Source organism: Crinia signifera, chromosome 3 (genome assembly GCF_055691185.1).
Source record: "Crinia signifera chromosome 3, ASM5569118v1, whole genome shotgun sequence".
NCBI lineage: Eukaryota > Metazoa > Chordata > Amphibia > Anura > Myobatrachidae > Crinia > Crinia signifera.
The window spans coordinates 176,361,982-176,375,116 of NC_139219.1; the positions used below are offsets into that span (position 1 = coordinate 176,361,982).

The window sequence follows — 13,135 nt, forward strand, 5'->3', positions numbered from 1 at the left end:
GCATAAACCAGCTGGTTCTCCGACCCCTTGCCTGCTTACATCCTGCTATCTAACCACCACCCCCTCGCTTGCACCTCTTGTAATCTGTCTGTCTCCCCTTCCTACTAGATTGTAAGCTCCTCCGAGTAGGGTCCTCTTCCCTCCTGTTGTCAAAGCCCACCTCTCTTCACATGTCACTCACAGCTCTCCTATACTCCAACACTCAGTGACCATCTTCGTCTGCATACTCATCTCCATCATTGGCCTCAAGCCTCTAGTTGTATGTTGATTGAGTCCTCACTACTTACATTTAAGCTGTAATGTGTATTGAACTGTGGTGCTCTTTATTTGTATTGTATTTTTGTTATTTATTCAATGTTATGCCAAGCTTTGTCTCCCTGTATTGTTCCTTTGTACGGCGCTGCGAAACACTTGTGGCGCCTTATAAATAAAATTATAATAATAATAATAATAAGGGCCACATGTTCTGCAGCTTTGTAGCATATGCTAAAACACAGCACACTACAGTAACCAAGTCATTAACCATTCACATGTAACATTTAGCGTCTCAATTCTCATTACACAATACAGCTGGGGGTGGAAACAAGGTGACAGAGGGTGTAATCAGCAAAGAGTGAAACCTATCTCCAATAGCGATGGCACAACTAGTTTGAATAAAACCACTGGAAGAGACGAATGGCTACACGAAAAAGAATTCTGTGCTAAATGGGCAATGAGTAGGTTAAAGGCTGGTCATTGAAGTGCTAGAGAAGAGGGCTGCGACAATTAGATGGAGGAGGACCCTGCTCATAGGAGCTTACAATCTATGGGAGATGTCAGACAGACAGATAGGGTGAGCATTTTAACCCTTTGAGTTCCAACATCTCTGTGACAGATGTGCAAAATAACTGCTAAAAATGCCAGCTTCACTCACATTTTTTATATAAATTCAAATAAAAAATGTAACGAAAAAGTTAAAAAATTCCTATAAAATGTAAACATTACATGTCGTTACAATGAAAAAAACATTCTTTGCAATTTTAAACCCTTTTTTGACAAATTCACTTGGCACTCAAAGGGTTAAAGACCGAAGCAGCAAGTATGTGAGGTAGAGCTTGGTCGATGTAAGTGGCTGTTACTATAGTCATTGACGTATAACAACTGAAAGTATTAAAAATCAATATACTGGAGAAAATTAATAAAGTATTTTGAAATGTGTGTCTTTTTTTTTGGGGGGGGGGGGGGGGTTTGCGCTGTAGTATTATTTAATATACCTTGATGAAAATGTAAGATAATGGAATACTTTCCATTGTGGTAACTTTTCCTTCATGAATAATATTCAGATAATACAGCATACCTTCTACAAATTGCTTAAATAGCTTGGATTAGTTTTGTTTCACACTTTGAAAATTGTAATATGCATTGCTAAGTATTTTTCATTACAGTCTGCTAATTAGTGTTGTGTTAAAGTACAGCTGCTTATCTCAGTGGTTGACACGGTAATTTATAAGTGATAACAGTTGCATCTGTAGCACTCAGGACTAGTTTCGTTTATAAAAACATTTTTTGATGGTTAGCTGCCTGTCAGATCTGCACATTTTTATTGAAAGGAACGCAATGACTGAACAAAAAAAATATATATATCTATATGTAAAGGGTGCACGCCATAGTGCATCAAAAACATATGTATTTTTTTTATTCAAATAGAACGTGCTAAAAGTATATAATAGTTTTCATCTGAAGATATTCAGTCATGGACCTGAACGCTGGTATTTTGATACCAATCCATGTGGGTATTTGTAACAATTATTAGACTATTAGGTAATATCAGCTATGGATAAAATATTTCTAGGTTGAAGTAGTACCTGTGAACCAAGCTCACATTATTGTGCACCGTTTTTATTTATATGTTTATTTTATTAATAAGGAAACTGATTTAGGTTTTGTTATAACTTGGATTGATGTAATCAGATTGAAATGAAATATCTATAGTGTGCAGCTTAAAATAAATATAAACTGGTCAGGATACGTTCATTGCTTATTTGCTAAATCCTATTTAATAACATGCTATCATTGCTCCTCACTTCTGTCAGTGGGATTCAAATGTTTTGTACATCAGCGGTCATTAGATCATAGTTGCCTACCCTCCTGCATTCTGCAGGAGACTCCCTGAAATAACAACAATCTCCCTCTCTCCCTCATTAGTCTAGCAATCTCCCTCATTTCAACTAGCCCACATTACTCTGTTACATTTTTTGGGAAAAAAGAAATTAGAGAGAGATACATTTACATTGAATCATCACCACCATTTCCCAGCACTTTAGCAAGTATAGTAGCTCTTACTAACTGCTTTGGGCTTATCTGCACTTGGATATACGTTTTTTTTAAAAGATTCCTCTCATATGTAGCATTACACATCCACTCTTCTAGGTGCCACGTTCACAATCTCTTCTTACAATATCTACATATATGGAACTAGACACGTCCTGTGCAAAATTATATTACCATATATAATCTCCCTGAAACTAGTTTTCAAAAGTAGTGTCCAATAGAGCAATTGAAGTGTTGCACCATTCGGGTGCGCACAGATGCTATCACTGACTTTACTCATTTTGACATGCTGGTAACTAGTATTATAAACATAGATCTAGTCTGTCCCTAGTCTGTAATAAGTGTTAAGGTTACTTTATTTTAAATAAAATATATTCCTGTTACTCTATTATATCTTTTTTTGTGGTGTTCATATTAGAGGGTGCAACCAGTGTCAACCATTCACATCCATTTTACTCAAATTCTGGGGTTCTTTCAAGCCAACCCCTGTGAATTATACATGAACAACTAAGGCTTGGGTGGAGGCAGTGGGTGTGGACCAATGGTTGACAGTCAATACTGTATAATGTGACACCAAAAGGTTCACATGCACCAGTTTGACATTGACAAAGGGTTGACAAAAGCAAAAGGGCAACATGGAAAAGATAAACACGTGAAAGGTTGACATGAAGTTTTCATGCTTATTATGTGTCCGTCTCAACACCGGAGCATGCAGACCCCCAATTTCTGTTACGTGTACCCTCACATGGCTTGTTTTGCTCGCAATGCTTCAGGGTTGATCTTTACCATTCCCAATCGGGGTCCACGTGGAACATAAACCATGAAAAATTTGGAAAACAAAATGTGAAAAACTCATGTCAACATTTTCACGTGTCGACATTTTTATGCGTTGGCCCTTTGCTTGTTTTAAACTTTTTTTTTTTTCAGGTCAACCCTAGTGCATGTTGATTTTTTTCTCCGTGTCTCACCATCAACCTATCGTCATACTACCCAAAGAGAATATCAGTCAGTTTAAGGTGAATCCTAGTTACAATGACAAAGCTAAAATCCACTGGCCTTTAAGAAGAAAATAATAAAAATATGAAATGTCAATCTCCAGTTTAAAATAAATATAAAATCAGGATTTACATTTTTTAATACTATGGGGTCGAACCTATTGCGAAGAGTGTGAAGTGCCATTTGGGTGCCTTCTAACGTCATTTAAACATTGGCAATGGCACCCGATTCAACCCAATTGCGCACCCTTCGCAGGCCTGAATTCTCTGGATATTGCTTGCTTGCCTATGGAGCACCCCTGAATGCTCTCACCTACCTGGAATAATTTTGTGATCTGAACACAGATTGTAAAATGTTTTCTATGTGTACTCTGTACAATGCACTGTTGTTAATAATAATAATGATAATAATAATATGACACACCTCTTTTTTGTGATTCTGAAATGTACAGAATTGCACAGCTGTGTTATGTACTGTGATAATGTAATTTGTGTTGTTTCCATGTAGTATAAATCATTCTATACCATTGTTTGTATATTTATTTTCTGTGATTGATTTTTATATATGTTTGTTTCCTTCATCCACAGCGACACAAAAAGCATGTTATATATTGTCATTTTTGTTTAGTAAGTAATTTATTCATTATGCTTTGCAGGATTGTGCCACATTTCGTGTGTCAGATTATAAATAGTGATTGTGATCCTTGGTGGATTATACTAGGAACACATGGTGACATTTCCTATGTAATTATTTCAGCATCACATGCCATACAGTTTTATTAAGCAGAGCCAGCATACTGTGTGTGGCCTTTTAGTGCTTAATTACAAGTATGATTCCAAAAATATGGTGACACTAGAGATATGAAAATGAAGTTTATTTAGCAATTATTACTATGTAGCCATATGACTCCATAAGGAATTGTGGGTACTTGTGTAATAGCATGGTGCCGGTTACGTAGTTAGCGTAGCGGCACTGTCAGAATCAGCGTAGTGTTTGCGAGCCCAGCGTAGTCAGCGTCCCTGTCAGATTCGGCGCACTGTTCCCGCGGCCAGCGTAGTCAGTCAGCATTACGCAGTTACCATAGTCATTCAGAGGTGAGGGTGAAGTGACTGCGAAATGGCTGCAGAACCTGTCACAATGTTTAACCTGCCGTGCTGGTGTGAATGTGTTCCTGGAACACCCCCACTATCCAGGCCAGCCCAAAGCGTGGCGAGCGGACGCGTTACGTGTCCTCCCGACTTGTTCATACCCCCACTATCCACATTGGTGTGGAGTTGATTTTATAAAGTGTGGCAAGCCCCACGAGGGGACGTGGATTACTTCACATGCATTCTGCGCCCCCTCGCGGGGCTCGCTGCGCTCACCACACTTTATAAAATCAATTCCATGCCGGCGTGGATAGTGGGGGTATGAACAAGTCCGGGGGACGTGGAACGCGTCCCCTTTGTGGAGCTCACCATGTTTTGGGCTGGCCTGGATAGTGGGGTTTTCAAATGGAACAAAAATGAATCCCAAACTGATGGACAATAAGTGAAAAGCGGTATCCTTTCTCAGTACTAAGTATTTAAACACACTTAAATACAGCAGGTATAATTCCTGTAAACCCTTCTGCTCATTGGGAATAAGTACACCAAACTTGGTATAAATTTGCACGCCGATCTTTTCTCAGTACTAAAGTACAATTTGAAATGCCGCAGGGAGGCAGGGAACTGTGTCAGGCAGGGAGATGGAAGCCTCCCTGCCTGCACCGGAGGCTGTGTGGGGGGTAGGAGGACTCCCGGGGACACAGACGGCACAAGCTGCCTCCTGGGGAGAGCTGGCAGGGGTACTATGCTGACTCTGCTAGGCAGCCATTGGCAAGCGTGCTACGCTGACTACGCTATGTCGCCATTGGGCTACGCTGACAACATAGCTTAGCCTACACTGGAAACGTAGCGTAGCCGGGCGCCGTGATATTACACAAGTACCGAATTGTGTTACTTCTTCATTGGTATAAGGTGCCAAAAAATAAACCAAGGAGAAAACAAAAATAGTATACTGAGCTGAAGAGTATATATAGAGTTTACGGGCAGTTCTAAGTACCAATAATTACAATAATCTAGTCTTTAATAGGCAGTGAATTTAAGATTTTTCTTGGAGTTTGTTCTAATCACTAGATTAAAATGAGTGTGATATAGTGTTCATTCTAGCAACCGCCATCTTTGAAAACCCATGCAGTTCTGCCTGGGGTGTCGCTGTCTGCTGTGGTGTTTCTGGCACATGTCTGGTTTGCATATCAGTGCTGATATACAGATCACACTGTGGTAGAAGTACTACAGCAGACCGTGACACCCCAGGCAGGGAAAAGGAACTGCATGGGTTTTCAAAGATGGTGGGTGCTAGAATGAACACTAATAGACTTTCCAAGTTTATCTTGTCCAAGAACTGTGTTTTCAGAGTTAAAAAAGCAGAAATAATAATATTTGATTACCTTTAATATATGAGAACTTTCGACTCATTGGTCAACTGTGTGTGTGTGTGTGTGTGTGTGTGTGTATATATATATATATATATATATATATATATATTCAGTACTCATGCCTATGACTGTACTTTCAGTTGAGCAGGGAACAAAAAAAAAAAAAAATTGGCACACAATGTGGCACTTTATTAGATGGGGTAAATCATTTTTTTTTTTTTTTTTTTAATCTAGGACTGTTGCTGAAATATATAGCCTCCTGGATACATACAATAATATTTAATATTTTTTTTTACTAATCCAAAGTCAATTCCTAATCTATTATTTTCAAATCTCCTGTTGACTTTATTAGATAATAACAATTATGTTGTGCGTACTACAATAGTATATACAGTATAAATTATTGTATATTAGTGTTTTGTGCGTACTACAATAGTATATACAGTATAAATTATTGTATATTGGTGTTTTGAAGTCACACTTAATTACTGACATCACTAACTTAGTTGAGTGTGGTCAGTGTTCATACCTGCTGTCTTTAACTGCCAATGTGGTAACATAATATTTATCAACAGTTGATTATATTAGATAAATTATGAATATGTCTTAAAACCTTTTGGGTGGAATGGGTTCACAATATCAACATGAAAAGCTACTTTGGCATGTTTGAAAGTACATAGACTTTAGAAAAAAAATAGAAAACCGATGACAAAAAAATATAAAGAGTCGTTCACACTGTGCTACTGAAGCCTTAATGTTTGGTAAATATACTAATCAACTCTAAATATGTTTTTAATAAATGTAAGTTATATTGATCTCATCTTAATGTAAGTTTCTTATTTTCATCTAACAGGAAAAAAAATATTCTCCGTAAACAGATCTGTAAATATAATCAAGCCTGTGTGCAAGCCTGTATATATATAATTTTTGTCCAAGCAAGGAATTCTTTTAAACTTAAATTAGTTACAAAGGAAATACAAATATATTGAATAATACTGTAAAGCAATTACCATACTCACTTACAGATGGAATTTGGTCTTAATAATAGACAAATTATTTAGCTCTAAAAAAAAAAAAAGGACTTTTTGCTCTTACATTAGTTAAGTGAGTACATAAATGTGTTTTTTTATTTTTATTTACACAGATGCTTGTGACTACACCAGAGAAATGGGATGTTGTTACTAGAAAGAGTGTTGGAGATGTGGCGCTTTCCCAACTTGTGAGACTACTGATATTAGATGAAGTGCATTTGCTTCATGAAGACAGAGGTCCAGTCTTGGAAAGTTTAGTAGCACGGACATTACGACAGGTAAGCACAAAGTTCTGTATACTTTGCCTTTTTACAATCAATATTCTAAGTAGCTTGTATTGCGTTATTATATAATATGTGCCAGCTGCTTCCGCCAGTGCCAGATGGAAGAATTTTTCTCGGCACAAAGGTTAGAGACTGTTTTGCGTGACACATCATGAACCAAAGGTTTCTTTTGGCTATCCATACTGTACTTACATCCAGTTGAAGAGTATTGTTAGGCAGTGTCTGTTTCCAGCAGTTATTTTCCGCAGGCATTTTTAAATTAATGTTCATCTGAAAACTTTAATACTGTCTTTTTCCCACTTGTATTTGTTGTTTATTAGTGGTTAACCTCCTGATCCATAATATTTCATATATTGTAACCATAAATATTTTATAGTACTTAGATATTTTGATTTATAGACTTTGTGAGTAATTTAAAACTTGTGGCGAATGGAGATACTGTTGTCTTACGACATTTCCTCCTCTTGCATTCTGGATCTTTAGCAGGGAACTGTATTTTAAAATGGGCATATCAGCATCCTTACTGGGACCCAGGGAGCACCAGTAGCTTGGTGTTGTCCCCCAATCACTGCAGCCTTGAACAGCCCGAAAGGCTCAGGGAGATACCAGACACCAACGGCTATCCATGGGTACCAAGATATTACATTTTTTTTTTAATATAATAAATTATTGAAAAATCACAGGAATTGTAAATTACATGCAATTGAAGTAAGGAACAAAATTTTAACCGTCACATATATGGAAAGAGTACAAAATTGCAAAGACAGGAATTAAAGAGGTGACATACATTCACAAGAGATTTATGTACATAAGGTGCACCTTATAACTTAACATCGGCTAAAATGAGAAGAGGGGATCGCACACTGCAGTTTTAAAGAATAAAACCCACATATACATCTAATCATAATAACATTGAAACTTATAGTTATGTAAAGAGCAAAAGCAAGAAAATGGTGTTAGGTTACTTTTCATATCTCCTTTTTAGTAACTCAAGTAGGAGGGCAATTTTTAGAAAGTATTTCTAAGTTCTACTAAGATGTAAGCCATATCGCTTTGCGGAGATTATCTTTCTGTGCAGAAGGCAGGATTTGTATATACTGTATGTTAAAAAAAATTCTGCTTTTGTGTCTTTATTTATGGACATCTCTTATTTGTCCACGTTAACTAAATAAATGATATGGGGCATCAGCAAAGCAATAGTAAGAGCATCAGTAGAGATCCATTAGGACAGAATAGTCTTCCTTCCTGCCGCTGGTATGATATTAATTTTGTACTGTCACAACCTAACAGAATGTAGCATTTGAATGTTGTAGGGGTGGGGGGGCAAGCACTAACAGGGCAGAACAGACAGTGGTAGAAGGACAGCACTGAGGCCCAGCGGATCCCTCTCCAGTTGCAGTCACTTAATTATGTATTCTGGTAATGTGTACACCTCATTACGTATAATAGAGGTTTCTGTTTAATTTATTTTTTCCCCTTTTTTGGCCTGTGCACTGCTTAATGCAGCACACAGCTACAGTGTGCTGCTTCTTGGTTTCATACATAGTTCCATATATGGAAGCCCTCCCCATACTAGCAGCAAATGTGGGCTATGTGTTTTCCTCCACAAGGTTTCTGAAAAGCACCCTGCATAGAAAGATGGAATCTGTTGTTCAGTGGAATGGAGTCTGAGCTGCTTGTCTCCCCTGTACTGTCAGAGAGCAGTGGTACACTCTGCCTGGCTCCGTGGAAGAGGAGAAGGGCAACCATAAACTTTCTTCCCATTGCCCCTGTGCTGTGCTACTCATTCCTCTGTCCTGCTGCATGTCTCAGTTCTATTCCACTTCTCTGCAACTGCTTGTGGATAAATGTCTATAATCCTTAAGTGCCTTTACTGTAATTGTTGTGCAGTTGCTCAATGACCTTGGGGTATTGTTTTGTTTTTTTATAGTCCACTATATTTATCGAGGTGCAGATAGCATTATGATGGACACAGCTAAACACGTAAAGATGAAGAATACTACTATGACTTTGTATTTTACTTGTACCACTGCAATTTTAAATGACCATGTGGACAGGTAGACCCTGTGGTATTGTGTGCAGCCCTGTCGAGCCGGGCCTAGTTTCTTCCAGGATTCCACTCCTGTGGAGCATGCGTGGGCACAGGCGCTGGGCTGATCAGTTTCTGACTTAGTGAAGCATGTTACACTTCAGCAAGAAGATCAAGCTAGGGCAGTGGCTGTGCCAGTCCCCTTGATGTATGATTCTTAGTTACTCGCTCTGCTCGATGGATTATATGGCTTCTGGTTTCAAAAAGGTTTCCTTTAACATGAACCCCTTTTTTGAAGATCTTCAGCACTTCTACATGGAAAAGATCTTTTGTTCTTTTCCATATTTAAGACATTTTCCAATGAGCATGAGGTGGAACTTCAGGAGGTTGAAATCATTCCAAAGGGGGACGAACTAGAGTCTTCCTCTGGTCATTGTGTGGAAGAAATCAAAGTGTGTGAAAAAGTTTTGACAATTCCTTCCTCTTTGGACCTTTCCAATCTCATTGAGAAAGCCTGCAGGGCATCAAAACAAACATTTTCAGCTTGCTGGCAAATTTGAATCACTTCATCTACTCCTGGTGGGTCATGTTTCGAGGTGGAACTTCATCATAAAGTCAATGCTAAATTTGCATGTTTATTGAAGAACATGGGACTTCTGGTTTAGTCCATTATTATGTAGTCATCAGTCCCTTGTTGGCTTCTGCCTGGGTAGCTGGGGAGCCATGGAAACTGGGGCAATAAACTCTTGGAGGGCCTTCATAAAGATTCATTCTTAAGTGACCTTGAGTCGGCAGAACAGCTTTGCATTACAGTAGAAGATGTGGTATATCTGATCTTTTGGTATGAGGTTTGGTGTCCTAGTAAAACATTGTTTGGGTGCCATAGTGTCATGATGGTTAGAATTAAACTACAATTTCTACTTTGTTGGTCCTGATTGGCAGATGTCAGTTTATGCAGTTTTAAAGGTACTTACTTGGGGTCTACAGTTTCATGGGCAACTTGTCCAGGAAGGAGTTTTCTATTCCAACCAATATTTAGGAATTAACAACAGTTTGTTCAATATCTCTTACAAAGTCCCCCTCTCTACATACTGTACAATTAAACAATTACACATCTATTGAGTTCATCAACCATCAGCATGGCTCAAAAATTATTTTTTTCATGTGTCATTTTTTCTCGCATAGCTGTTATCACGTCTCTAACACTTTTTATCACTTCACTTACGTTCTCTCAGTAGTGTGCTGCCTCTGTTCTGCTTACCGACCTCACAGTAACATTGTTTACATCATTAATGGACACCATCGGTTTCAGCCGACTCCTGCATCTCCATTCGGATCCAGAAGATTTCTGCACCTCCATTCGGATCCAGATTACTTCTGCATCTCCACTCCATTTACAGTTGACTCCTGCATCGCCATTCAGTTCCAGCCAATTCCTGCATCTCCATTTGGTTTCAGTCCGGTCCAAGCTTCTTCCAGGTCCAGTTGGAAATCTGTCTTCTCCAGTTCAAGCACAATGTAATTCCATTATTGTTCTAGTTTTGACTCCACCTAGTTATAGCCTCACTTTACCATACATTGATGTCATTGCCTTGTTTAAATGTATGGCTTCTAGCATCTGCAACTATCATCTCATTCTTCTGTTACCAGACCCAAGTCCAATCTGGTCCTTAGGCATGACCGTAATCCTCAAGCAACCTTAGCAAAAGCTCCAATGGCACTGTTTTTTACTAGCTTATCTGTTTGTACAAATTCCTATGTTGCCAAAGGTCCTCTAAAAAGACCAGGACACTTGTACTACTTAGTCGCGTAACTATAGTCCTGCAGACACTGTGGCCTCTGTTCATTTTACCGGGGGGGGGGGGGGGCGCTGTTTTTATAGTTACGCTACTGTTACTACTTGTATCTCCAGATTGTCTGAGAGGTGCATGATCTCCAATGTTTTTTCCATTCTGGTAGATCCCTCTTGGCGCCTTCAAGTGAGGTAGCACTTGTTTACTTAGGGACCATTTCAGCACCCTAGTTTTCAGTGTTTGGCTTTAACAGCATGGTACTTAAAACACAGATCTGACAATTCTCAAAGGCAGTGGTACAGACTATAGTTAAGGCTAGGAAGCCAGTTACAGCAGCCATTTATCATAATATTTGAAATACCTATATTGTAGGTTGTAAATGCTGAGGTCCCCTCATTTGTTTTTTCAAGTTGTTAGACCTTCTTTCTTCCTTAAAGGCAGGGCTATAGCAAATTTTGCTATTTCCTGTTTTTGTTATTTAGAGGCAGTTAGCAGTGCTGTGGGAGGTACAGATTTTTATGCATGGAAATGTTAGAGTTTAGCCAACCTATATTCTGCCAGTTCCACAGTGGGATCTGTATCTAGTTTTTGGAAGTGTGAAACTAAGCTCCTTTCAAACCACTTAAGGCAGTTGGCTGAAGCCTCTGCAAGGAGCATCTCTGAAATGTTATCTATCTGGTATATCTCCATTTGTTATTTTATGTTTGTTTTTTGTTTTTTTTACATTTGTTTGACGCACACAAATGGGTCTGGTTGGCTTCCACGCATTCCGTTGAGTGGTTTATTTATATATTTTAGATACCATCTATATCACTTGCATTTTTTTGGATCTCATCTTGCTTGGCATCTCTTGGGTGGTGAGCAGGGTGACTCTGTAGGGCACACACCCGGAACTCACACTTTTACATTTCAGCTTCCGCACTATTGCTTTTAATGCAGTTATGAGCATAATATATGTGCATGACATTGCCAGAGCATACCATTCTATCTTAGGCTTGCTTTGGTGAGTCCTATCATTTCCAGTGTTGTCTAGATATGAGGAAAGAGATAGCAAGTTAATATTTATTGTAGCAGTACTTTATAAAAGTCTATTTAAATACTAAGTTGCACTTGTAGATGGGATGATTTAAGAAAGAGGGGACTTTCAGCTTCGATAGAACTAAATATTTAGTTCTTATTCAGCCTTCCCACTGAAACCCCCTGTTTCCTTTATCCTCCAGATTAATTAATACCCCTTTTCCATCTACAAGCCAGGTCGCAACCGAGATTTTGTACATGGCTCCAACCTGGGTGCGACCCGGCTTGTGAACCCATTCACCCTAAAATCCCCACCCGACATAATGCCGGGAGGGTGACATCATTGGGAGGCAGGGTCAGGGAGGCGCTGGGAGATGAGAGCATCTCGGGTCGCATCGACCCAGATTACCTGTTTACACTACACAGTGACCTAGGTTCAACCCGTGTTCAACCCTAGTCGCTACCTGGGTTGAAATGTCGGGTCTCATGACCTGGGTTTTTTCAACTGGGAGCGTTTCCACCTGCCTAAAATCCCAGATATTTAGGCTAGTGGAAAAGGGGTATTAGTGGAAGCCTGTCTCTGCTAGAAATTGCTTGATCGTGCAACCTCCTGCTTGGACCCCCTTCGGGCAGGAGGGAACAGTGTCACGTGATACATCACATGCAAAAGTAAGGTCCCTGGCAGCTCAAGGGGTATTGGATGGCTATACACTGCTGCGAGAAGTCACAGTAGTGTAACGCCTCCTTAATAATTTATAATAGTAAGATATTGTCATAAGCAAATAGGCTAGCCTGCTGAGAACACTAGTACAGTGGTCCAAGTGTCCCAACTTTGTGGATCCACATTATCTAAAGTTCTAGCAACAGTCTCTCTGGTCCTTGTTAATTTTGTCAATTTTCATGAAGTGAAAACCTTGATTGCTATTGCTTGTCTTTGAAATGTGCGCCTAGAAGACTGGTATGTTACTTTGCATTTGTTAAAGGATTCTGACCTTGAATCCCCTAATTTTTCTGCCTACGTACTGCATGCAGCAAGTTTGAGTTTAGTTTGTGTGATATTTTATTTCCTATATATGGTAATCCCACTTTCAGTAGTTCAAAAATCTTTGGTTTATTCTTGTGTCTTGTGACTTTGAGTAAAGTATAACTTGATCTACTTAGAGGTCCATTTAGCATTGTTTTGTCCTGCATTTACCATTCATTTACCCTCCAGCTGT

At 39.0% G+C, this 13,135-nt stretch overlaps 1 protein-coding gene across 2 annotated transcripts in view; it reads left to right on the forward strand.

The window, feature by feature from the left end:
- ASCC3 (activating signal cointegrator 1 complex subunit 3) overlaps window positions 1-13,135 on the forward strand; it is a 718,547-nt gene that overhangs the window by 299,384 nt on the left and 406,028 nt on the right. For both annotated transcript variants that reach the window (XM_083176983.1, XM_083176984.1), the window contains exon 11: window positions 6,909-7,073. In XM_083176983.1, coding sequence (XP_083033109.1) covers window positions 6,909-7,073 — 165 coding nt within the window. The remainder of the gene's footprint in view (window positions 1-6,908; window positions 7,074-13,135) is intronic.